The following is a 25,610-nucleotide window of genomic DNA, read 5'->3' as shown; positions in this document are numbered from 1 at the left end:
GCCAGGTGAGCATTCGGCCCGGACGGTGACCACAGCACGCCGGCTCCTGCCATCCTGTTGCGGGGCCACCTGCAGGAACCTACCACAGCGGAAGGCAGCGCTTCTTACTCCTCCTCCTCCCTGGTCCTGGCAGACATTGCTAATCAACCCCAGCACTTCTTACTCCTCCTCCTCCCTGGTCCTGGCAGACATTGCTAATCAACCCCACACCTTCCGTTGATGCTCAGATATTTGCTCTGAATCCTTCTCAACACAGCACCCTGGGGGGCCACTACCACTCTGCTTGAGCGCATCTCTGCCTTGGTTTCCCTAGTGGTCAAGGGGGGTAATTCCTCCTGTCCAGCCGGGCATACATGGCAGCAGCCAGGCCAGGGGGAGGACATCTTTGGAGGCATGTGAAGAAATGCACGATGCCCTCATTAGGAGAAAGCGCTGGGGTCTGCCTGAGCATAAGACCCTGATGGGGATCTCAGCCCGTGATCTGAGGCCTGATGGAAATGCATGGTGGGTGGGGGAGGGGTGCGTGACCCTCCAATGCTCATGTGGGGCAGGAGCCGTGGCCTTCTCAGGGTTCCCAAGGGCTCTGAGCTCCAAGGTCCCTCCAAGAATCCTCCAGGGGGAGAAGTGGCAGGGAAGGGAACTCCCTGGGGGCTGAGGGTCCCCAGCCGGGGGGAGAAGCCGACTGGAGCTGCCACTTCGGCCCTCCTCCCCAGCAGGAGCTGTGAGCACCGGCCCCACGTGGGCACCCACTCGGTGGCTTGCTGAGCACGGCTGAGCTCGCGTCCAGCACTGACCAGTCCAGCGTGGAAGATGGAGCTGCAGGCGGCTTGGCGTGCGGGTGGGAGCCATTTTCCCTGTGTGTGGGTGCTTTGGAAGAGTCAAAATAAAGTGTGGGTTTTCCCTGGATGGTGCACAGCAGCCTCTGTTCCAGAACCACCAGCCCCCTCTCCACCACCTTCCCCAAATGTCTGTCCCACCCCCACCCCCACCCCCGCCTCGCCCCCCCCACCCCCACCCCCGCCTCGCCTCACCAGTACCGCAGCACGGCCGGCGGCCAGGCCCATTCCAGGCCATTCCCACCACCCCTTCCCCTTCCGCCTTTCCCTTGTTCTTATCTTTTCAGCATTTTAAGGACTTTTAGAATGGACTAGCCTTGGGCTGCTTCTGAAACTGAACTTGTAATTGTCCACCAAGGTCCTGCATGGTAGGGAAGGTGGTCTGGAGGGCAGGTTCCTTTCTGTCCTCTACTTTTGGGCATCTTGGGATGCACTAGGACTATTGCATCCCGGGGGCTCGAACAGTGCCCTCTGCTTGTCACCAGGAAGCCCTTGCCTTGTGGGCTCCTGGGCAAGCCCAGCCCTCACCCGGGGGTCCCACCGGCCGCAGCACCTGGGGCCCTAACCCTAACTCCCACCACGCTCAGGTGGAGGTCACCACGGGCTCACTGGACCCTCGTGGTGGGGTCACTCTTTCCCCATCTCGTAGGCCCCTTGGCCAGCCGCATCCCCCCCCCCCCGCCCCGCAATGGGTGCGTGCAGCCCCTGGGGGTCTGGCTGCCCTGGGGAGGGCATCTGAGGGACGGGGCTCCTTGGCCAGCAGCCCCAGGCCTGCTGCAGATGGAGTGCATTCCCAGCGCTACCGGAGGCCAGGGGTGAGGTTTTCTCTCCTGTCACTTTTTTTTTTTTAGAAAAAGGAAACAACAAACCCTTTAGAAGTTGCAGCCGTCCCCGGCCTGGCGCTGGCCCCGCCGCCCTGGCTCACGTCCAGTCACCAGACCCTGGGGGCGCCTGCAGGGCCACGGGGGCAGGGAGGTCCGCTGCCTGGAGGCTCCTCACCGTCCGCGTGGGTCACCGAAGCTGGAGGTCGTGGGGGGGATGCGTGCTCTTCACCTATGCCGCCGGCCGGCCTGCGGGGCGAGGTGGGGGGTGGGCAGGGGCAGAGAAGCCGGAAGGAAGGCGCAGTCAGCGGTCAGCGGGGGCTGCTGTGCCCTCGTCCCTTGGAGAGCAAATGGGACAAAATCCAAGACGGGGAGGGCTTCCTGGCCTTTGGAAAAGGGCGCGGGGAGGGGCTGGGCTTCTGCGAGGCCGCGCCAGGACCGGGGCTCCCCACGCGGGCAGCTGTGGGCCTTGTCCCTGCAGAGCTGACTGTGGCCGCAGACATCTCGTTGGGGTTTGAGCCAGGGGGCTGGGAGCGGAGTGAGGGGCTCACCCTAGGTCCTTCTGGCCGCCCAGCTCCACGGCCAGGGGGAAAGCCCAGAGGCGTGTCCAGACTGGCCAGTTCTCCCAGCCTGTGTGCCCGGGTCGTCAACTCCCACATACCCTGCCCTGGCTCAGGGGTCTGAGCGAGGCCTCTCCCCCATCACGGGAGCTGGACGCCTGCTACCTCTGATGGCCCTTAGCTGACGTGGGGCCTCACTTATAGGGTAGAAGGGCTGCGGGGCTACCAAAAGGGCCAGAGTCCCCAGGGATGGCCGCAGGTGGGGCCCTGAAGGGCAGGCTTGACTCTGAGGGCCTGGGTGAGACGGAGGAAGCACAGCTCTACCAGGAGAAGGACCACAGCCACCTCTGCTGACCCCGACTTTCAGGATTCCATATGGGCCAGGGCCCGTGGCAAAGGCCGCTTCGGAGGAGGGGGCCCAGTGGCCCAGGCACCCCCACTGAGGCCTGGGGTGGTCAGGGCCATGGACACTGCTTTTCAAGAGGGAAGAAGTCTGATCCTCCAAAGGTAGGAAGCCAACTCCTCAAATTTCCTGCCACCGTGAGACCCAGAAAATCGCCCTATCGCTCTCCTGGGTGGCAGCCTCTCAGTGTCCCCTCAGCCCCGACTCCCACAGGCTCTGCTGGTCACGGGGGCAGAGCCTCTGCACCCCACACCTGGCCCAGAGCCGGCACGGAGCAAGTGCGAAAGTGGGGGATGGACAGACAGATGGATGATGGATGGACAGGCAGACAGACGCCTGGTGAGGTTTCCCCAAGGAGAGGAGCCTGGCGGCTATGCTACCCGGATTGGCCAGGCCAGCGGGGCCGGCTCTGCGGCCGTGCTTACAGGCATGCCTGCTCAAACGAGAGGCTGGAAGGCTTTTCACTGACATGGCAGAGAGGAAATGGGTCAAATCCACCAATGAAATCAACTGAAAGAAACCAAGACCCAAATAAAACAAATCCAAACAATGGACAGGACGGCAGAGTGGAGAACGCTCCCAAGTACAAACACTCAGGCGGTGACGCAGAGGTGGGAGGGGCCGCGGGCTGCCCAGACTGGAGAGCAGAGGGCGAATTCCCGCTGGGTGCAAAGCTTCAAAGGATGCTGGCGCTCTCAGCGGCGGGCTGCCCCGTGCCCTGCCGGGCTGTCCCAATCACAGCGCCTCAAAGCTGTGTCTGCACAGCACATGGGCGGCCGGGGCTTGCTGGGCAAAGCTAACGCGTTTCTGAACCCCAGGGCTGGCTCCCATCCTAAAACGTTTTAATGTAACCAATACAGGAAGCCCCTTCTGTTTCCTCCCAGCCGGCTGTGGGCTGAGCGATGGTTTGGGGCCACCCAGCACCAGGACCGAGGGTAGCTGGGGGCTGGTCCAGGACTGAGTCTGGTCTCTGAAGGACACGTGGGCCGCCTACCCCACGGCCACCTGACCTCTGGGAACAGAGGCTCTGAATTCTGATTCAGATCCCAGGGAAGGTTCTGCCCACAGGAGCTGTGGGCCCCCTGGGTGCGCCCAGCCCCGGCTTACCCTGGTAAGACCCCGTCAGAGCCTGGGGTGGTCAGGGCTGGCGAGGGCACCCGAGTGTTGATGCTGCAAATCAGAGGAAAAGTCAAGAGGGCTCACGGGAGGGGGATGTGCGAACTCCCCTCAGATGCGTCCCCGCTAGCACTGGGCCTGAAGGTGGCCGGTTCCCAGCTGCAAGGGGGCACGGGGCGGGGGCACTTTCCTCTGTAGGTCAGAGCTCAGCCTTCCGCCTGTGACACCTGTGGGGATCATGGGGGGCAGCCCCACAGCACAGGAGCCCTCAGACTGGAGGAGCTGGGGGTGCACTGACCCCTGGTGCCCACAGCCCAGGGCCTCCCCTGTCTCTGCTCAGGCCAGGACCTCCGTGGCACGGGGACCCATTTAAGAGGCCAGGTCTCAGGCCTCTGTGGCCAGCCCTCAGCTTCTCTTTCCCTCCCCCACTGCCTGATGGGGCCAGCAGGTCACTAATAGCATTCTGTGGGAGGCTGGTGGTCGCACACTTACAGCTGTCCTCCTCCTCGGTGACAACGCTGACCACGTGGCAGGCACAGACGAAGCCCACGAGCTGAAAGACATGGAGAGGTCACTGAGGGTGAGGCCCCGGGAGCCACTGAAGCATCATCGTGGGACGTGGGCCCCAGCGCGTCCTAACCACGCAGCCACTGCCCCTCCTGGCCTCGGTGTCCTTGTCTGTAACACTGATCAAGGGGAGTGATCTGCCAGCCTCCTTAGCTCTGGAGTTCCAGGCGGCGTCCACTCCCCAGTGGGGCTGACCAAGCCCCTGCTGGAAGGGGGGATGAGATGCAGAGAGAAGCCCTGGGAGACACATGACTGCAGCCTGGAGGTCCCCCAGGCTGACCATGCCCCCACAGGCTGACACCCCTGTCACAGCCAAGCCATCCTCCCCAGCACCTCTCGCCGTAAGCAGACAACTGCCAGGTTTCTCCCCCTTGGGAAGCCATGGTAGAGAAGCTTCGAGCCAGCCAAGCTCATGGTTTGCATGGCAGTGCAGGGCAGACAGACCGAGGACTTGGTGCAGCGGGCAATTCTGGGCAGAGTGGACGGGGCTGGCTGGAGTTGAGGGCTTGGCCTGGCAGACGTTCATTCGCCAGGCTCCTCAGAGGGTGCTCGGACTTCAGGGCAAAGAGGACAGGCCTGCATTAAGCCCCCACAGACGCCCGGGCGCCGGGGCCACTGCAGCAGAAAGGGCTCCCGCTGAGACGGGGCAAGGCCGGCACTGCCCACAGCCCGGGTGATGGTAAGCACGGGGGAGGCGGGAGTTACTCCATGCATGGTGTTTACTGCATCCTCTTTGATGAGAACGAGGGGCCCAGCCCTGACCCTCTGCTGGGGCTGACAGACAATGCACAGGGCGCCCGGAGTTGGCAGCAAAATGCATCTTGAAGCCACAGGGTCCCGTGGAAGGCCCACAGCCCCGTGTGCTTGCAGGACCCCTGGAGGGGCAGCCCCGCCCCAGCTCATCCGGGAGGGGCGCCTCTTCCACAGAAGCTGGAAACCTGAGAGGTGACCCAGGACTGCGAGGTCATGCCCTCTGGCCTCTCTCTGCCCTGTAGGTCAGCCCTGCATCCTCTGGGGCATCGCCTACTGTCTTTGGTCCCCCCCATAGCAGGCAGTGGTCTCGACCTTGAGGACGTAGCAGAGTGAGGTTCCAGTAGTGGTGGGTCAGAGGTGCCCCACCTGCCCCCGCAGGCGCTCCCTCCACATTCCCCACCCTGCATGGTGTGGCCGGTGTCCACCAGCGCCCTCCCACGGGGAGCCCAGCAGGAAACTGGAGGGAGGGGGGAGGGGAGAAGAAGGGCTCGTTCCCCCCAGCCCCTTCTCTGCCAGCACAGCTCCCCCCCACCTCCCTTCAGTCCGGGGTGCCGACAGCTCAGCCACGAGCCCCAGGGGAGGGGGACATCCCGTGGGGTCCCCGACGTGGCACCTACGCGTAGAACAGCCCCTTCACCTGCCCCCGGGAATTAACCTAAGCCGAGCGCATCATCTCTGGCTGGGGCCCCGACTGATCCAGGGAATAAGCAGAAAAGATGTTTCATGGGGGGAACCTGCCATGGAGGAGCTGCAGCGGGTCTTCTGAGAGAGGGTGGTGGGGTCTGTCTGTGGGGCAACCACAGCCGGGGCGGGGGACGGGAAGCCAGCCAGCGGTGCAGCTTCAGGGGCAAAGGGCCACGGGAAGGAGAGACCGGCCTCCCGTCAGCAGTGGCAAGACCTCAGGGGGGTTACTTTCACCGAAGAACAAGCCCAACAGCCTCCCTTGATGCCCCATATGCCTTGAAGGAGGAGATGGAGCCGGAAGGGCTCAGAAGCCCGTCCTGCCAGGCTGCAGGTCAGGGGCCTCCTCTGTGCCGGTCTCCTTGCCATTGAGAGGCAAACCGGAGCCGCCTCCCAACGCCTGAGAGCTGGCCAAGGTGCTGAAAACTCTCCGCAGCCCTGCTCCTCCGCGGTGGGCGGGGCGCTGGGGGAGGCCGCCCCACCTGCCACACCTCTGCCCGCCCACTGCCCCTCCCATGCCCCCTTGGGATCCGGCCCAGCTCCTCCGCGAGGCTCTCAGACCTGCCCGCCCCGCCCCTCAGCACCGGCCAACTGTGCAGGCAAGGGTCTGCTGCTCCTGGACCCTCAAAAGCAATCAGCAGAGGGCTGACGGGTATTTAGAAGCCGGCATTCCACTGAAGACCTACTGTATAGCAGAGGGAACTCTACTCGATATTGTGTAATAACCCATACGGGAAAAGAATCTGAAAAAGAATGGATATATGTATACGTATAACTGAACCACTTTGCTGTACACCTGAAACTGACACAGTGTTGTAAGTCAAATGTACCCCAATATAAAATAAAAATTATATTTAAAAAAAGAAACCCCCATCCCTGGGGATGAAGGATAAAAGTGAGGAGTCTCTGTCTCTGCCATCACGCGCAGTCAGAAACGCCCAGGAGAATCTTCCTTTGTTCTTTTCCGGCTTCCTTCCTGTTGCCTTTTCACAGATTCTGTACGTGATTTCAGAAGCTCTGACCTGTACCTTTGGCAAGCGGTTCTTTCTCCTTTCGAGGAACGCACCCAGGTTCCCAAGTATTTTAGGAAAACCAGAGCCCTCTTTTTGCCTCAGTGAATGAGCCATGGTGGGAGAGAGAATGTCCCAGCACCCGAGGGACAGGCAGCACCCAGATGCCCCAAAGTCTGGATTTCTGCAGGACCTGTGAGAGCAGGAGGGGAGGGAGCCCTGGGAGCTCGAGAGGCACCCGGACTGTCACGTTTGTTCTGCCAGGGAAGGCCCTAGACCTGGCATTCAGTTTCCAATGTCAGCTGTTGGCGCAGAGCGTCCGTGCTATAAACCCAGCATCCCCCCCGGACACGGTGCTGTTGGCCTGTGTGCACCCAAGCAGTCAGGAGCCTCCAGGTCTGACCAGCGCCCTCCAGTGGCCGCACCCATCCTGCCCGAGCCCTGGAGTCAGCCGGGGCTGCCAGGCACTGGCCCAGCCCGCTCCGGCCCTTCCCGTCTGACCACTTCTCTGGAGCTGCAGACAAAATACCCCATGCTCAACTAAGTTTGAATTTCAGATACAGAATGAAACCATTTTTAGTATAAGTATGTCCCAAACATGGCATGGAACACGCTTACACTAAAACTTGCTGTTTATCTGAAATTCAAATTTCACTGGGCATCCTGTATTTTTACTCGCGGAATCTACACCCCTCTCTATGCCGCAGGAGCAGAAAGAGGCCAGTGTGCAGGCCAGGCTGCGTCTCCCCCGCCCCGGCCCCCACGGTCGGATTGTCGGGTATGGAAACAGACCCTCTGACTTGGAGGAGGTTGTGGAGGAGCTCCCCAGGGCTCCTCCCCTGCCACGCTGCCTCCGGTGGGGGGGTGGGGGTGGGACTGCAGGAGCCTTCACCTTGATCCCCCTCACAGAGGGTCCTACCCGCCCGCCCGACCCCACTGCATCATCAGAAGCTTCAGGTTCTGTCCCCTCGGTTCATCCTCACGCCAGCCCTGGGGTTGGAATTGGTTCTGAGCCCACTTTGCGGAGCGGGTGGCCCAGGCCACACAGGTGGGGGTGGTGGTGCGGTTCCTTAACCTCTCGGCAGGGGTGGTGTGAAGAGGACCTCCTCTGCCTCCGCAGGAAAGGCTGAGACCTGGTCCCACAGCAGGATGAGCCCCTCCCCCCGCCCCCACTCCCCTCCCCCGCACTCACCGCCACCAGGGCGCTGTGCAGGGCCTCCACGTAGCCATGCTCCAGGGTGCAGCCGATGCCTGGCACCAGGGCCTGGCTGTCTGGGGGACCCAGGCTGGCCGCCGGCTCCTTGTGCACGCAGCCCGGGCCATGCTCATGCCACCAGGAGTGGTGCTGGGAGAGGCTGAAGGTCAGGAGCCCGCTGTCCTGGGGGAGGGGTGGGGGTGGGGGGACCAGGTCAGCACCAGGGACAGAGCCAAACCCCACCCACTGCATCCCAGATGGGCTCCCTGAGAAGGGCAAGGGGTACTCCGCCCTCCCGCCTCCCATGCCCCGGCCCCTTGGGCTCCAGCCGTCGGGAGCAGGGGGCACCAAGGCCCTCCCAGCCATTCCCTTGCAGGGAAGGCCTCCCTGTGCTTGCCACGGGCCCCCGGCTCACGCCCCGTCCTCCAGGAAGGCCTCCCCGCCCAGGACAGACCCCCAGGACACACTCTAACGGTGCCCTGGGCCCCTCCTTTGCATCTCAGGCCAACGCTGCCATTTCAGGTGTGTCTGAACTAACCTCTGTCTCCCCCACTGCTGCCCAGGTGTGGTCCCAGGAAGCAGGGGCCATCTGCCCCACTGCCCACCCGTGCCACCCCACTCCTGGCTCTTAGACTCCCCTCTGAGCTTTGGGCAAAGATGAAATAAAGTACTTTGTGTGAAGTGCCTGAATCAGCTGCATAGGCAGGCTTTGCTCACACTGATGCTCCCAGCAGAACATGCCTTGGATGAGGTGTCCCCTCCCCTGCAGGGGGGACCTGGGGACTTTATCAGCGTTTGAAGGAGCAGCCCAGAGGGTGGGCAGGAGGACGGCATCCCCTCTGCCTGGCCGCCCCGGCGGTGTTCCCACCTGCACCCTTCTGCAAAGGCTGGTCTCTCTGCTCCTGCTCCCCAGCCCTGACTCTCCTTCCAGGTGCTGCCCAGGTTCCAGGCCCCCTCCTCCAGGAAGCCTTCCCTGGTGCATCTACTCCCAGCTGGAGACCACCTGCCAACCAATGCCCACATCCCCTCATCCATCCATCAGATCACTGATCTTTCCCCAAAACTTTACTGAGTTGCTGCTATGGGCCGGGACTGTTCAGGGTGCGAGGGACAGAACCAAGAACAGACCCAGCCTCTGCCACCATTGGGGAGCCGCGCGATAAACAAGCAAACACATCCAGTGCCCCCGGGCCCTCGCCAAGATCCCCTCCGTTTGCGTGAATTTCCCATGACTTAACTCACCTTGGAGAGGCCCCCCACTTCCAAGTAGAAGCAGATAATGAAGACGTTCCAGGTGACCCAGGCGGCCGCCCACACTGCGTACTGTGGAGACAAGAGAGGGTGGGGGAGGGGGTGGGGGGAGGGAATGTAACTTTGCATCTCCCCCTTGGAGGACAAGGCCTCTGCAGGGTGGGGGGCTCTGCTCCCCAAGTCTGGAGCCCAGGATGCTCCGTTTGGAGGAGGGCGCCCCTGAGCCCACCGGGAAGAGGTCCCACACTGTGCCAAAAGGGTGACAGGGCTCCTGCCCCCGCGGGGCCCGGGAACACCTAGGAGATGGGGAACAGCGGGCTGGAGGGAACAGCGGGCTGGAGGGAGCCAGCACAGAGCACACTTTCCGAGCTTGGTGTCCTGGCCCAGAGGTGCCCGTGGCCCATGCCACATGAACCAATGACGAGCAAGGGCAGAGCACCCCCAAAACCCACCCCAAAGATCGCCCCCGAGAGCTGCCTGCAGCGGGGAGGGCTGCCAGCTGGCACCTGCTTTCGTCAAGTTTTACTGAGATGCAGCCCCGCCCATTGTGCGGCACTGCTCAGGCTGTGTCTGGGCCATGACAGGGCTGAGTACCTTCCACGAGACTGTGGGGCCTTTACAGGAGGGTTTGCTGCAAACCTGATCCAGACCAATTATTTTTGATCTGCACTGAACGAAAATGCTACTCTGTTTGGAGCAAAACTTTCTGCACATCGTTTGAGCTTCTCCAGAGGCAGGACGGTCGGGGGCACGGGACCACGGGCAGGGAGGGGGTGCTGAGACACGCTGGGTTCCAGTTCCGCCTCGGGCCCCTGGCAGGTGCTCTGCAGCTCAGTTTCCCAGAAGCAACCCTGAATCCACAATTTCCAGGTCAGAACTCAGATGTCCAGGCTGTGGGAAGGTCTGAGCCTGGGGGTCTGTGCGGCTGAAATCCGGGCCTTTCCAGGTTTTCTGATGGCTTCCAGGACAATCCTGTCACTGAAGTCCCCCATGCCGGTCATCCCGGCCCCCCTGCCTGCAGGAGAAGGGCCGGAGCAGAGCGGACTCACCACCACGATGTAGCGAGGCCAGTACTGGATGGTGCCGAAGAGCCCCAGGATGACCACGACAATGTGGGTGAAGGTGGCCAGGATGGGCGCCCACTGGTAGCCCAGGAAGTCGAACACCTGCCGCTCCAGGGCGGTGACCTAGGAGCAGGGCAGGCGTGTGAGGGGCGGCGGACCCCTGGGAGCCCCAGGTCCCGCTCCTGCCTGATCACCACCATCCAGCGCCCACTGCGTTCTCGGCTCTTCAACAAAAATCTCCAAACAAGTCGACGGGCCTGGAAGCATCACCATTAGGGTGCCCCTCCTGGAACAAGCCCCCGCCCTCAGCTTCCTCACCTGCAGAACGGGAACACGGGGGCTGCTCTAACTTCGGGGGCTGCAGGGCCAAACAGCAAACGTGGGGCAGGAAGGTCGAGCGGGACACTGGGCTCCTTGGGCCCCCAGATCAGCACCCTCCCCGTCTGCGGGGCTCTCTCACCGCTTTGGGGCCTCTCCTTCCAGGACGTTCCCACCCCCCCGGCTCTGTGGACACCACCCCTGCAGGCTCGGCCGACAGAGGACCAACGCCAGGGAATCAGATATGCCTAAGAAACCTGTCGTTTTATACGCAGGGGAGACGGACCAGATCTGAGCTCGGTCGTGACTTCAGAAAGCATTCCATCATTCACTCATTCATTCCCTCACACATTCATTCACTCATCATGTTTGTGGGGCCAAGCTCATCACCAGGAGAAAGTACGACCGACGCCACTGCACCCCAGATGCCATCCCATCTGTGCTCACGGCAAGGAAGGTGCAGCGAACAAGGGCAGAGAGGACCAGCACATCCCGGAAGGACGGTGGCAGAGAAAGGACAGCAAATCAGCACGGCCCATGGCTGCACTCCACAATGTCCCCGTGGGCCCACTGTGTGTCCAGCACTCATTGCCACTGGGAGGGCTGCAGAGGCGAGAGAGCCATCTGGACCCAGAGCAGGTGGGGTCGGGGGGCTGTCCACTGAGCCCTGGGGTGGGGAGGACTCCAAAGGGTGGAGGAGGGAGGGGAGCCCCTCCCCGCAGGCAGCCTCAGGCGGGCACTGGAGAAGCCAGACTTCTCACAGCCGGGCGGGCGAGGTCACCGCGTGCCCCTCCTCAGGACTGGATGGGCTGAGGCCAGCAGCAGCGGGGCTGGGACAGAGGGGAGTGGGCGGGACGGGGCAGCGAGGGGTAGCCTCCCTCCCACGTGGCCCCCGGCACTGAAGGACAGAGCCCAGCCAGGTGAGCTTCTGTGGACTGGCCCTGTGGTCACCAGGCCTGCTGGCCACAGAAGCCCCTACTGCAGCCAGGGTGCTCGGCCCTCCCCTGACCCCCTCCTCTCCGCTGCTCCAGGCCTGTGTCCTGGAGCCGTCACGGGACCCCCGCCAGCCCCCCGGAAACAGCTGCTGTGGTGCGTCCTGGGCACTGCCCAGCCACTGCGGTTGGCCCGGACCAGGTAACAGCTATTTCCAAGAGGTCTCGGGGAGGCGGCATTCCAAGCATGTCCTGCGCGGGGCTGGGGTCAGCCCTAGAAGACAGCTGGAGTGGGGAGTGGGGAGGCGAGAGCAGACCCACAACGGGGCATCATATCAGGCAATTTCCAGCGGGATGGCGTCCCACAGCAGAGTGGCCAGACAGGACCCCCAGGGAGAGGCGCCAGAATGGTCTTCCCCGACAGGAGGAAGCACACAATAGGTACAGAGCCACGGCACAGAGTGGAGACCTTGGCAGTGAACTGGGCCAGCTTCAGGGCACGAGGATGAGCAGTCAATAAGCCCCGTCCCCAGCCCGCTGGACTGTGTCCAGGGAAGCCTGTTCCCTGGCGGGTGGGCGCCAGCAGCCCCCCCAGGCCTTTGGGGACACCCCACTTCAGGGATGCCCACGCCCTTTAGACAAAGTCTGAGCTCCCCGCGTGGGCTTGGGCCCTGCCATCCGCCCCTCTCCCTCCAACAGACCCTCACTGCCGCGTCCCCGAGACCCCGCATCTCTCAACTCCCGGAGCCACACTCCTGCCTCACCTGGGTCCTCAGCGTGTAGTTGTCTCTGCGGGAGCCCCACCACACACACTTCTCCCCAGGTGCCTCGCATTCTCACACGCCTGCGACTCAGTCCACTCCCTGTCAATGTCAGCAGTGCTGACCCGGGGCAGCAGGAGGGTCTGTCTGGCCATCTGTCTACAGACGTCGCCTGGGCTAGGCCAGTGCCTAGCCCCGAACGAGCCTCCTCGCCCATCAGGGCTCAGCTGCCCCATCTCGGCGCGGCCCCCCGTGCCCAGAGGAGGCCTGCACGTTGAAGCTCCTCAGTTACACAGATTTTGGGCAAGGAGACAGGCATCTGAGGGCAGAGGGCCTGCCTCTGCTGCCTCACGAGAGCCCGGCCCTGCCTGACTGGACAGCCGCGGGCTGGTGGACTCGACCCCATGCTGGCAGTCTCCACGGAGGACAGCCACGTGGACCCTTGGCCGCAGAAGAGGGCAGGGAGGGTGGGTGGGCCAAGGTCCGAGGTGGTGCAAAAGGAGGGGGAGGGGCCCCGCGTGAACGGCCTACACCGTGGTGGGAAGCTCCGCGGAGCAGGGAAGAAGAGACGCACATCCACACGCACACACGAGCACACACTCACACGCACACACGTGCACACACGAGCACACACACACACGAGCGCACACGTGCACACACTCACGTGCACACACTCACACTCACACGCACGCACGTGCACACACTCACACACGCACACACGAGCACACACGTGCACGCACACAGCCCTCGGGGCAGAGCTGGCCAACAGCACCTGTTCTAGACACAGAATGAAATTTCAGTCTTAGCCCCAGGCCTCCCCTTGGTGCCCAGAAGCCCCTGACCAATGGGCAGGGACGCCTGCCCTGCTTGAACTCCCCCGGGGTGCCATGCACGGGGCGGGGAGGCGGAGTGAGGGTGCCCCAGATCCCCTTCCTACCCCACCCCCACCCATCACCGGCCACCGGCACTGTCCTGTGAGGCCCAGACTCAGGGCCAGCCTGGCTGTGCATCTCTGCTGAAGTCTCTCCAAGTCTGAGGGCGGCCCCCAGGGTCTGCTTGCCAGAGAGACCCCGCAGCTGGCGGGGTGGCCGGCACGGGTGGGGCTGGTGGGCGCGTCTTTTTTGTTTCTAAGCCAAGGTACCGGAAGGCTCAGCTCTCTGCAGTGCCCCCGTGGCCTGCTCACTGGTCCCAAACCCCTCGCTGGGCCCTGGCTCCCATCAGAGCCAGGGCCCAGCCTGGGAAAGGGCCTCAGGGTGCTGCAGCTGGCTCAGAGCGGGCAAAGGTCACGCTATTCTTCAGGGAGAAGGCTCTGAGATGTTCGGGCCTCTGTCCCATAGTTGGGTAACAAGAAAACTCTCACGCTTGTCAAAAAGAGAAAAGAAAGCAGAGGACTCCCCACACGGCTTCCCCCTCGGCTCCCCCACCCCGCCCCCCACAGTGACCAGAGCGGTGGGCGGCGTCAAACCTCTTCCTACTCCGCTGCCCCCTGCACCCGGCAGAGGAGGGACAGGTGCACGGCCGGGACAGAAGGCCTTTTGCAGCTGTCCGCTGCCCTTAGCTGTGGCCACTGGCCGCATGGGGACATAGCTCCGTCCCGGGCCTAGGGCTCGCCTGGCTGAGACTAAAGAGTCTGCCGGAAGCCCCCATCCAGGGAAACCCTGCTGCCCTCAAGCCTAGTAGCCCTTCCCCCACAGCTGCAGCCAGACCTCCAGAGGCCTGTGGCGGGCCCTGTGTACCGTCCACCAAACGACAGTGAGTGACACCGCTGCTCCAAGGCCCGGGATAGCTCCCTATGGCCAGTGGAGCAGCCCCTGGGCCCTCATGCCTTCCGCAGGCCCGGGCTCTCTCTCAGCCGTATCTGTCCAGCAGAACCCCCAGACCGCCCACCTTCCTCCTCACTCCCTGCCAGCCCTGCCCCTCGCTGCCACAGCACTGAGCTTGTTCCACAGGGAAGCTCCAGCAGCTCCTTCCTTCCTCCAGGTGGGCCTGTGTATCTCTGCCCGCTGCCAGCCTGGACAGAAGCCCTGCCCCCAGGCAAAGGACAGGACCCGCATCCGTGCATGGCCATGGGTGCAGGAGGACTTCCTACTCACAGCCTCTTTTTTTTTTTTTTTTATAGTTACCAGGCATTGCCCTAATTGCTTTTTTATTTATTTATTTATTTATTTATTTATTTTTGGCCGTGTTGGGTCTTTGTTGCTGCGCGCAGGCTTTCTCTAGTTGCAGCGAGCGGGGGCACTCTTTGTTGTGGTGTGTGGGCCTCTCATTGCGGTGGCTTCCCTTGTTGTGGAGCACGGGCTCCAGGAGCGCGGGCTTCAGTAGTTGTGGCTCGCGGGCTCTAGAGCGTGGGCTCAGTAGTTGTGGCTCACGGGCTTAGTTGCTCCACGGCATGCGGGATCTTCCCAGACCAGAGCTCGAACCCGTGTCCCCTGCGTTGGCAAGTGGATTCCTAACCACTGCGCCACCAGGGAAGCCCCTCACAGCCTCTTTGAAGCAAGCCCCTTCCTCCTCCGTGGCCCTCTAGCTCCAGAGAAAGCGCTTTGCCAGCTGAGCTACGAGCACACCCAGGGATCTTGGACAAAGCAGCATTTCCCTTTTAAGACCAGAGACCCAGGGGCTCACCAGCATCTCCTCCCCAGCCCAGGGGCCTCCACCTTTGTTTAGCGCCCTCCCCTTAGGCAGCAGGAGCTCCTGAAGCTCCAAAGGCAGAACTGAAACTTGGCGGAGGGATGCGCAAGTCCTCCAACAAAGCTCTGCATCCAGAGGGCCCGGCTCTGCATCCTGGCCCGGACACAAAAGACGGGGAAGCACAGCCCTGTGCGCAGGCTCAACCCTCTTCTCCGCTCCGGACTCTCCAGGCCAGGGCAAAGGGGAGGGGCCTCCTCCTCCAGCTCGGGGGCGTCAGGGGTGGGCACGGCGGGGCTCACACACCCCTACACAGACACACCGGCAGACATGCAGACAGACACACACTCCCAAATTCACAAGCACCCTGGCCGCCAGGGGCTGTCAGGTCTCAGAAACTGGACTCCGCGGCTCACTCATTGCCTAGTGCTGCCTTCGGAAAGGGAGCACACACAAACACACACACACACACACACACACACACACGCACACACCCTCGCAACGCTTCTTGCGCGCGCACCCGGGGCCACACATACCTTCCGACACGCGTGGACACCGCGCGCAGCGGCGCCCCTTCCCCGCCGCGCGCACGGGACTTGGCGATCGCGGGGCCCGGCGCTCCCGCGGGGAGGGTTTTGTTCCGCGACAGGCACTTCCAGCGGCTCCCCAGTACCCGCCCCGTCGCTCCGGACCCCGCGGCCGCCCCGCACTGCGCCCGCAGCCCGGACTCCGCGCGCGCACACACGGCGGGGCGCGCCGGGGCGCACGGAGGGGCCGTAGGGGTCGCACATAGGGCGCTGGCTTCCCACCCCACCCGGACGGCGGGGAACTTCGGCCGCAGAAGCGCGCGGGTCCGAGCCATGCCCAGTCGGGAGCCGCCAGAGGCTATCGCGGACCCAGTGGGCAGGGCTGAGTGTGGGGGACGGCGTCCGGCTCCCCCAGTGCGCTGGGACTACCGGGCCCGAGGAGGGGGTCGCCGCTCACCAGCTGGAAAGTGCAGAGGAAGATGAGCGCGCAGCGGCCGAAGCAGCAGCCCATGGTTCCGGCCCGGCCCGGCCCGCGGGCGCCGCCTCTGCGAGTCTGGACCAGGTGCCACCAGCGCGCGGGATGCCCGGCGCCTGGGCCCGCAGCCCCCGCCCTGCACTTCCCCCCATTCCCGCCCCCCCAGCCCCCGGCCCCGGCCCCGCCCCACTCTGCAGCGTCCCTCCCCCCCATTGCCGGGCTCCGCCCTGCCCGGCCAGCGATCCCAGGTCCCCGAAGTCCCTGCGCCCCTCCCTGCGCCCCCCGCTGCAGCCCCGCCCCCGCCCCACAGACTCGAGATCGCGGCCGGCCAGTTCCCACCCCGAAGCCCCAGCCAGTCCTCTGTCCCGCCCTGCTCGGCAGCCCCCGGTCCCCCAGCCCAGCCCCGTCCCTCCGAGTAACAGCTGCGCAGCGTCTCTCTCCCTCTCCAGCCCGACTCGCAGCCGCTGGGGGCTTGGGCCAGCTGGGGAGGGGGCGCGGGACCCCTTCTTAAAGGGGCGATGGCGCGGCTTGTCAGGCGGTGTGGAGCTGGAGGGGCCGCGCGGTGGCCCCAGGGCAGACCCGGAGCTGCTGCAGACCTGCCCCATAGAGTCCAGGATAACCCCCAGGATATCCTACCCCCGACCCCGCACCCCGCACCTCCTGCGCTTGCCCCGGGCTCTCTCTCGTGGGACCCACCCACCCAACCTCCTTCCTAATGGGGCCCCAGGCGCACTCCATCCCTGAGGCATCCTGGACTAGGTCAGGAGCGCAGAGTTCCCCCTGCTGGGGGTGAGGACTCCGGAGTAGGAGGAGGGGCGGACGAGCCTACCAGGAGCTCACCTGCCCAGGCACTGCGGAGGGGCGGGGCGGGGGGCGGGTCCTGCAGGCCAGGCCAGGGTCAGGCCTGAGGGGGAGGGTCCCTGGGAGACCCTGGGTCATAGGCAGCCTTGGGGCACGGGACCTGTGCTTGGTGGAGGGAGGACTAGATGAAGACCTCCATGCGCAGAGGTGTGGAGGTGGCACTGAGCAAGACGTAGGGCAGATGGTGGGAGCGAGGCAGGTAAGGTGGGGGCCAGAGCTGTGGGCACAGGCTGGGTTGGGCTTTACCCCACTGCTCATAGGGAGTCGCTGGGTTCTATATCAGGGTGAGCCATGGTCAGGTGAGTCTCGTGCTGGGATGCAGGCTGTGGCCCTGGTCAGACCCCGGGGGGAGCAGGACCCAAACAGAGTGGCCAGTGAGGGGCAGCCCAGCACGTGGCACTTCAGCCTTGGGCCGCGGGTCTTGGCTCCAGCAGTCCAGAACCAGAGGGTCCCAGCCCCGTGGTGACAGAGCGCCTCGTGACTAAGCAGCACCTCCAGGCAAGGGCACTTGCAGAGAGGTTGCTGGACATTGGGTCCTTGGAGCTCTGGCCGCCCCATCATCACCAGCCCCCTTCCCAGAGGAGGGACCTGAGACCAATTTCCCAAGGCAACCTCAATTCCTGACTCCACTCATGTGAGTTCACAAACTACCCAGAGTTTTCCCCTACGTGATTTTGGTTCCCCCGCATGCATTTGCCCACCTGTGCCAGGATGCATGGGCAATGGCTGTCACCGCGCTGTCTGCAGACAGAAGCCAGACAAGCACCTGAAAAGAGAAAAGCCATTCAGAACCACGAGAGACCACTTCACACCCACCAGGATGGCTGGAATCCACAGACAGACACAGCAAGTGCTGGCCAGGACTCAGAGAAACCAGAACCTGCACACACTGCTGGTAGGGGTGTAAAACGGTGCAGCCGCCATGGAAAACAGTCTGGCAGGTCCTCAGAGGTTAAATATGAAGTTACCATGGGACCCAGCAATTCTACTCCTAGATATTTACCCAAAAGAAACCAAAATGTCCACACAAGTGTTCCAGTGGCATTATTTATAAGGGCCCAGAGTGGAAACAACCCAAGCATCCCTGAATGGATGGATACATTTTAACATGTGGTCCAGCCATACAATGGAGTGTATCCAGCTATAACAAGGTATCTAGTTACTGATACCTGCTGTGCCAGGAACAAACATTGAAAACATTATGCTGGGTGAAATAAGTCGTTGCAGGCCAGCCTCTCCTCCTCTTCAAAGCTGACGCCAGGTGGGGGTGGGACGGGGCTAGCCTCCCCTGCTGGCACCTCCTGGAGGCCTCCTGGGCATCACCCGTTCCAGAAGGACGGGTCCTGGTGGAGGGGTCGGGGGTCAACCAGAGCCGCTCGGACACTGACCTGACGTGTGGGGCTCTGCACAGGGTCAATGGCGTCCGTACACCTGGGGCGTGCACGCTGTGTGGCCAGGAGGGACCCCCGGGTGCAGCGCCACCCGTTTTACAGATGACAAGGCTATGACTCTCCCTAGGTCCCCTCTGGACTGTGAGATTTTACGTAACACTGCACTTCATATTCCTTCTGGCTGAGGGTTACGGTTCTTGGAAGCTGAATGTGGCCAGTTGTGCATTTTACATAGACCCCCAGATGGAACTCAAGTGATCAGAAGCCCCCTTGCCTGAGCCAGATCGGGGCAGCAGGAGACTGCAGTGCCATGTGAGTCATGAGCAGAGAACAGAGGTGGGCTATCTCCAGGCCCCCAGCAGGCCGTCCCAGGAGCTGGGGGACAGACGGCAGCCTGACACCTGGGCAACGCTGCCGGGTCACCAAGGTGAGGCCGGGAATGTCCACACTGCCCACAGCTGAGCACAGACAGCGAATCTGGAGGAAAGCCTGCCCCTGGGGTCTGCGGGCCGAGGTGGCACGGTCGGGGGAGGTGCCCCTGGTTTCCAGAGGGTGAAAGCTGGACGCTCCGAGTGTGGGACTGAGTCTTCCTGGGGGAAGAGCAGTCTCGCCCAGAGAAGGCCTCCAGGCAATTTGTTGTGGCAGCTGTAAGTTTACTACAAACTGGGGGGGGGGGGGGGGGGCGGAGCTTAAAACAGCAGAAATTTATTCTCTCCCAGTTCTGGAGGCCAGAAGTCCAAACTCAAGGTGTCGGCAGGGTCACGTTCCCTCTGGAGGCTCCAGGGCGGGACCCATCCTTGAGCCCAGCTCTCATGGCCCAGGCGTCCCTGGGCTTGTGGCACATCACTCACATCTCTGCCTCCATCTTCACACGGCCTTTTCCTCTGTCTGTCCCTCCTCTTCTGTCTCTTGTAAGGACACATTGCGGCCTCACCCAGGTAATCCAGGAGAATCTCATGCGAGATCCTTAACTCAATCCCTGCCGAGACCCTTTTCCCAAAATAGGTCTTGTTCACAGGTTCCAAGCAGTAGGGACGTATCCTCCGGAGGCCACCATTCAGCACTACACTTGGAGAAGCCAGATAGAGGTTTTGGGGGGCCCCCTGCACCCCTCTGCCACCCCCATCCACCCTGCAGAGCTCAGCCTTCCCTGTGGCAGAAACAACAGCCGGCCGCGGGGCCTGTGAGGGGTCAGCTCACAGCGGGCCTAGAGGAATTTCAGCTCTGTCAAAACCTCTCGCCGTCTCTGTTCACCCAGATCGATGGAAACTGCCATGTGCACAGATGTTTTCAGATGAATCTGGGAGAGATTTCTAACTATCAACAAACACTCCCAGAAAGATAGTGGCTGAGCCCCAGAACTGCATGGGGTGGGGGGCCTGACCCCTTAATCCGGACCAGATAAAAGGCAGCCCAATGGGAGGCACTGTTGATCCTGTCCTTCCTTTGAAAGAGCAACAGAGCTGGGCAACCTGCAGATGCAAAGGACGGAGAGCGGCCTCAGGCTCCCCGGGGTGCCTGACACAGGCGCAAACTCCCGAGGCCCAGGTGGAGGCCCCGCGTGCAGACACCCCACTGGGTCTCCCAGACGGGCCACAGACCCTGTGAGGGTGCCGGTCGTCAGGCTGGGGTACAGACGAGGCATTAAATCCCGGAGCCCTCCTGCGGGCCTTTGAGAGCTGGAAGCGCTGGGCGGGAGACGGCTCGCTGCCGTGCCCCAGACACGGCCCAGGTGTCATCTCTGGCCCGTCCACCGGCGCGTCGGCCCGGGCCTCCTGAGACCCGGTCCAGGAGAGCCCAGAGGACGCGTCCGCAGCTCTCACTGGGACCTCGTCATCACTCTCAGCGGTTCAGGGATTAAAGAGGAAAGCGGGGTAGCGGCGGAGTTGCTTAAACATTTGGCTCATTAAGCAAACTGGAAACAAAGGAGAAGGGAAGCTGGTCTGCAGGCCTGCGTGTGTCCTCTGCTGAGGTCAGCGGCTGCCCCCCTGCCTGGCTCTGGGTTCTCGCTCTCCCTCTGTCTCTGTCTGTCTCTCGATGGAGGGCTGGCATGGGGTACAATCCCCGAGTGGCAAAGGACCGCCCACATCAAGCCACGTTTACCGAGTCCCCAGGAAGGACTCCTGGGCTTTGGGAGCAAAGGGAACGGCAGGTGACAGACTCTTCCAACCCTGCTGACACCCCCTCCGCCACTCCCGAAGGCTGTGCTTCTGTCTTCGCGCGGGTGGGGGTGGGGTGTGAAGTGACCAGGAGCCCAGGGCCCCTCCCGGGGCCCAGAGGCCGCACCTCCTTTCACCTCCCTCGAAGTCACGGGGACCGTGGGGGAGGAGCAATGATGATCCCGCTTCACAGCTTCACAGAGGCTGAGGCTCCGCCAGGTCCAGAGACCTGGTCGCCCGCAGCTCAAGGCGAGACTGGGTCCAGGTCTGGGTAAGTCCAGAGCCGGGGCGCGGGGGCAGGGGCTTTGGGAGGAGCAGCAGAGGGAGCCGGGGGCAGGATCGCAGCACGGTGGCTCCCCTTGCCCTGTGATTTCACAGCTGGCAGGTGCCTGGGAGGTAAGAGCGCGGGATGAGGGATGCTGTGGGCCCCCCGGGGCCACAGGCTCTCAGGCCTCCTGGCTGGCCGACCAGGAGCGCTCAGCCCAAAACGTGACTGGCTGCGTTTGTGGTCCTTCAAGGCCTGATTTCCGACCGCCCGGCCCCCCCTCCCCCCTCCGCCCCACCCTCACACCCCCCCGTCGTGTTGGCCTTGGGGTCAGTGTGTCAGTGGCTGTTCCCAGTTGCCTCCCACCCCCTGGCCGGCCCTTCTCAGCCTCCCCGTGGCGCCAGGTCCTGTGTCCACCGAAACCCCTCTTCCCTCCTGCCTCCAGGCCGAGTTCCTGCCTCTCCGGAGAGACGATCCGCCTGTCCACCTACATGCATTCCCTCCCTCCTTCTAGCAGCAGCTCCCCCGAAGAGAAGAGGAGACAGGCAGAGCCCCACCCAGGCCTCCCCAGTGTTCGTACCATGCTGGCTGGGCTCATGCTGGGCCCCGGGGACACAGAGGGGAGCCACAAAATGCCCACCTCAACCTCGGCCACAAGGAGAGCTCACCTGACCCTCAGACTTCTGTTTGGGGTCCTTGCAGTCCTGGGAACCTGCCTCCCCTCTGGGGCTCCAGGGCTGGAGCTCGGGTCTTAGATGCCACAGATCAGCACATTCCATCCCCTTGGCCTGTTATTGGTTTAGGAGTGGACACATGACCGAAGCTAGTGAATCTTGGGCTTTTAGCTGGGATGTGAACAGGGAGCTTACAGCCTTAGGAGCTGCATTTTGGGACCTTCGGATGAAAATGGAACAGCAGAGCAAAGATACAGAGAGAAACCTGGCTCTCAGTGATATTGTTGAGCTGCTGGATCAAGCCTCACCTGAAAGCCAACTTACCACTGGAACTTTCACCACATGAGCCAATAACATCCCTTTGTTGTTTAAGCCATGTGGGGTTGGGTTTTCTGTCTCTAACAACTAGAATCTGGATAGGCATGGGAGGGGCTAAGGCAGGGGGTGTGTGGGTCTTTCTGTCATAGCCCCGGGATCTGAGCCCTCAGGCCTGCAGTCTGAGAAGCTGGCCCTGTCTCAATACATTCCTGGCCGTGACTCGTTAGCCTGTGTGACCGAGTGTCATTCGGCACAGCTGCAAGTTCCTGGGTGTTTTAGGAGGAACGACAGCTCTGGTTCAGGAGCAGTTGTGCTCCGTAGTGATGCACGGCCTCGTGAATTAGCAGGACCACATTCTGACATTCCTTCCATTTCCTTCATCCTGGGGCCCAGTTCTTCCTGTGCGTCATTTAGAGGCAGCAACAGGGGTCAGATGGGGCTGAGGCTGACCAGGCCTTTCTCCGTGTGGGGCCGAGTCCCCTCACCTGGCAAGCCAGAGGCCAGGAGTGTGACAGCCTCAGCCTGAGCCAGCCCCACGCCCTTCTATCAGCTGCAGGACGGAGCCACTTCAGGGAGGCCCTGGCCATGGAAGGTGATCACTGGAGGACAGAAATGGGCAGGGCGCAGACACGGGGGGATGTCCACCGGCCAATGTGCGTGCGCTCAGCTCCAGCACCGTTAAGGCAATGAAAACCATGGCAGCAGTGACAACACGTGTGTTCATGGCGTGGCAGAGACGAGCTGCCAGTAACACTCAGCCGCGAGGGGTCGTAAGAAACGGGCACACTCGCATCAGGGCGTTTGGTACAAAGTCTCTGGGAACGATCTGGTCGAATCCACCAGAGCTTACCCAGCACGTCCACTTTGAGAGTCTACACCATGTGAGCATTTCTGAGTGCACCCTACAGGCCCACACCTGAGGGGGGTGCATCTTGTGGTAGGGGACCCGGGGGGCATTGCGGCACCCTCTGTGCGCCAGAGCCCGGCATCGGGACCAACGCTGACCGGCAGGGGCCCCTCCATCTCTTTGATTTCCTGCATCAGGAAAGGCACACGCTATTGGGGAACGAAAAACAGGAGGTCAGTGATAGGAACTAAGGATTTCGTGTCCCTTTATTTCTGTGGGCTTCCAAGGACCCGTCGTGAGGGCTGGCACCCAGGAGGGGCTCAATTCCTCCCTCGGATCTGGCTCAAAAGTCTGCCTCAGCAGCACCTGAGCCCACACCGGGCCCTGCAGCACTGCTCCCCTCAGAAGGTCAGCCCTTCCCTTCATCACAGATGCTCCAGTGCCACCCGGGTCCATCTGGTCCTCTTCCCACCAGCACCCAGCAAACCGTCGGCTCCATCCGCATCTCTGGGACAGAGCGAATGATCCTGACCTCGAGCCCTCCTGCTGGGAAACTGGGGCTGTTTCCATGTACCTGAGACCCTGTCAGCCTCAAGGTGGGTCTAACTGCCCCCTGGAGCCCCGTGGGGGCTGGGTGGCATAGGCATATCCCTTAAACACTGGGAGAAACACCACTGCCCCCGAGCTGAGCCCAAGATGGGAGAGATTTCAAGAGGAGTTAAGAGTCCAGAGGGAGACCGACGGCTCTGGCGACATCCATGGCCAGCGTCCACCTCTCCAGGCGGCCCTGGAGCGCTGGCCAGTCAATGGGATTAGATAGTCATTTCAAGATGCCCCCAAGGTCCTGCCATGCCCCAGGCTCCTGGAGGCCCACAGAATGGCTGATCTTTAAATATAGGCAGTGAGACTTCCTGAGAGCCACCCTCCCAGGCAGGGAAGGAGCCTTGTCCTCACGGGGCCCCACACGGCCCCTCCTCAGCCCACACTGGTTTCAGGAACACAGACCTGTGGGCCATGCCCGGGGTGCGGGGTGGAGCAGTGCTCCTGGGGGCGAGGCGGACACAGCCCTGGCTTCATTTCTACCCGCGCGCAGCTCCGGACGAGCGCTGCTGGGGTGCCTCTGGGGTCTGAGTAGCCTGGGCCCGCGTCTGTGTGCTACTGCCACTGGCCGGGGCCAGGGCGGTCTCTCCGACTCCAAGCTGCAGCCTCTGCCGCTGTGCAAAGTGGGTATGGCAGACCCTGCTTCTCTGGGAAGCCCTGTGGGCGGCACCTCTTCTGGGGCACACCCCAAAGCCACACCTGTTGTCTCTGTGTGTGGGGGGGACTCAGTACCACGACCTTGAGCCTAACGAGCCTTAAGGCACAGACCACACATGCAATACCATGCGCACATGTATACACACACGCACCACTCACATGCACACTGCACACATGTGCAAACCCAAACATGCTCACAGATGTGTACACTTACACACAGGTACACACATGGCCCTCACCAGTCCTGCGTAGCTTCAGCTGTTTCTTTAGGCTCTGCCACCCCTGATGGCAGCTGGCTGGACCCCTGGGACCTGGCTGTGAGACCCTGACAGGGTCACGGTTGACCAGTGCTCACGGCCCAACCCAATTTCTCCGTCACTTGCACATGTTTGGAATGAAACTGACCTTTGAGACTGGTGCTGGGTCATATCAGAGGACACAACTGCGCCCCCAGTGGACGCTCGCCCCACATGCCCTCCTTCTACTCTGAGGAAGATGTTACACAGGCTGGGTACCAACCTCGGCTCCACCACTTACTGCCTTTTCGACCTGGGGCAAATTGCTTACTTGTTCTGCGCCTCTGTTTCTTCACCTGAACAACAGGTTCACATCGGAAAGAGCTGCACTGCTGTGCAGTTTACACAAGATCTTCCTTATCAAGCCCAGGGCCTGACTTCTGGCAAGCGGGCAGGAAGTGTGGGCCCCTGGCCTGGAAGGGGAATTGGGGTCCTCCTTTCACAGACGGGGAAATTGAGTCCAGGAGGCAGCAGTGATGTGTCCCAGGTCCCACGGTGACTTCACAGGTGAACTTGTGTGGCCCAGGCCAGCCCCAGCCTTGCGTAGCCATTTATGCTGAGGTTTTCATGTTGCTGCCCTCGTATTCCCTTCAGTTTTATTCATATCATATCGAGAGCTTCAGCAGCCCTGGGGAGGAAACCACAAAGATGATCACGTTACTCTAACTGGAAATTAATGTACTGCCAGCAGTTCTAGAAGAAAAACAGATTATCTAAATATTTCAGGTGGGGTAATAAAATATTTCCAGCTTGCAGCTGCATGTTCTGCTCCGTTCATCACTTCAATGCCCAGATTGACCCTCTGTTACTTGGTCACTGAGCCAGCCTTGAGATGGCAGAGAGAGGCAGGGGCACCACGGATGCTGTGAGGAGGCAGGCTTGCCCTGTCCTTGCAACGGCCACCTCCCTGCTCTTGGCTCTGGGGACGAGCGTAGCCCCAGGCCTCCAGAGCCAGGGGTGGAGTAGGGGTTGACCTTTCAGCTTTATGATCAGAAAACTGAAAGTTCAGCCTCTGCTCGTTGTTTGCACTAGCCAGCGCCAAATGTTGGCTTCCGCTGTGCCCTTTCAGGGACCGCCTTCCCTTTTCCTCTCCTCCCTTTCAACATCCTTCATAGCCCGCTTCCTCCAGGGAGCCCACGTAAGAAATCCAGCACGTGGCTCTTGCTCTCTGAACTTGTGGAACCCACACAGTCCCAGCCCCAGGGTCTCGTGCCGAAATCTACACCGTCTCACATTGTCCCTGGGTAGACCCTATGGGTGCCCCGTGCACATCACCTCAGTCCTCTTGTTTCTGTGACGCCAGTGGCTTCTCACTGCAAGGCCTGCTGGCTCCTTCCTGAGGGCTTCCCCTGGCTGCACGAGGTGCTCATGCTAAGCTGGGCGCAGGGTGGGCTGGCAGGGCCAGGAAGCTAAGATAATCCTCCAGGGCAGCTTTCAACCAGCAACGGAGGGAAATGCAAATGAGATAACCCAGCGTACCCGCCAGACACTGGCGCTCTCACACTGCTGGTGGGGTGTGAGATGGTACAGCCATTTTGGAAGACTGCTTCACAATTTCTTATGAAGTTCAACATACACCTCCCCGATCACCCAGCAACTTAACTTCTAGGTAATTATGCAAAAGAAATGTTAAAATATACCCATGTG

At 62.0% G+C, this 25,610-nt stretch overlaps 2 protein-coding genes across 2 annotated transcripts; one reads left to right on the top strand and one right to left on the bottom strand.

Annotated features, from left to right (window-relative positions):
* Window positions 1-3,041: 3,041 nt before the first annotated feature.
* NKAIN4 (sodium/potassium transporting ATPase interacting 4) lies at window positions 3,042-15,931 on the bottom strand. Its single transcript, XM_068565841.1, has 6 exons — window positions 15,878-15,931; window positions 10,243-10,380; window positions 9,185-9,265; window positions 7,940-8,125; window positions 4,229-4,289; window positions 3,042-3,130 (listed from the first exon to the last, which is right to left on the bottom strand). Exons 1-6 carry the CDS (start codon window positions 15,929-15,931, stop codon window positions 3,042-3,044), a joined length of 609 nt encoding a protein of 202 aa, XP_068421942.1.
* A 69-nt stretch (window positions 15,932-16,000) lies between these two features.
* LOC137778650 (uncharacterized) lies at window positions 16,001-16,639 on the top strand. The gene has a single exon (XM_068565840.1). It carries the CDS (start codon window positions 16,001-16,003, stop codon window positions 16,637-16,639), a length of 639 nt encoding a protein of 212 aa, XP_068421941.1.
* Window positions 16,640-25,610: the final 8,971 nt, after the last annotated feature.

The sequence above is a fragment of the Eschrichtius robustus genome, chromosome 16 (assembly GCF_028021215.1).
Source record: "Eschrichtius robustus isolate mEscRob2 chromosome 16, mEscRob2.pri, whole genome shotgun sequence".
NCBI lineage: Eukaryota > Metazoa > Chordata > Mammalia > Artiodactyla > Eschrichtiidae > Eschrichtius > Eschrichtius robustus.
This window is presented reverse-complemented; position numbering and strand designations above follow the sequence as displayed.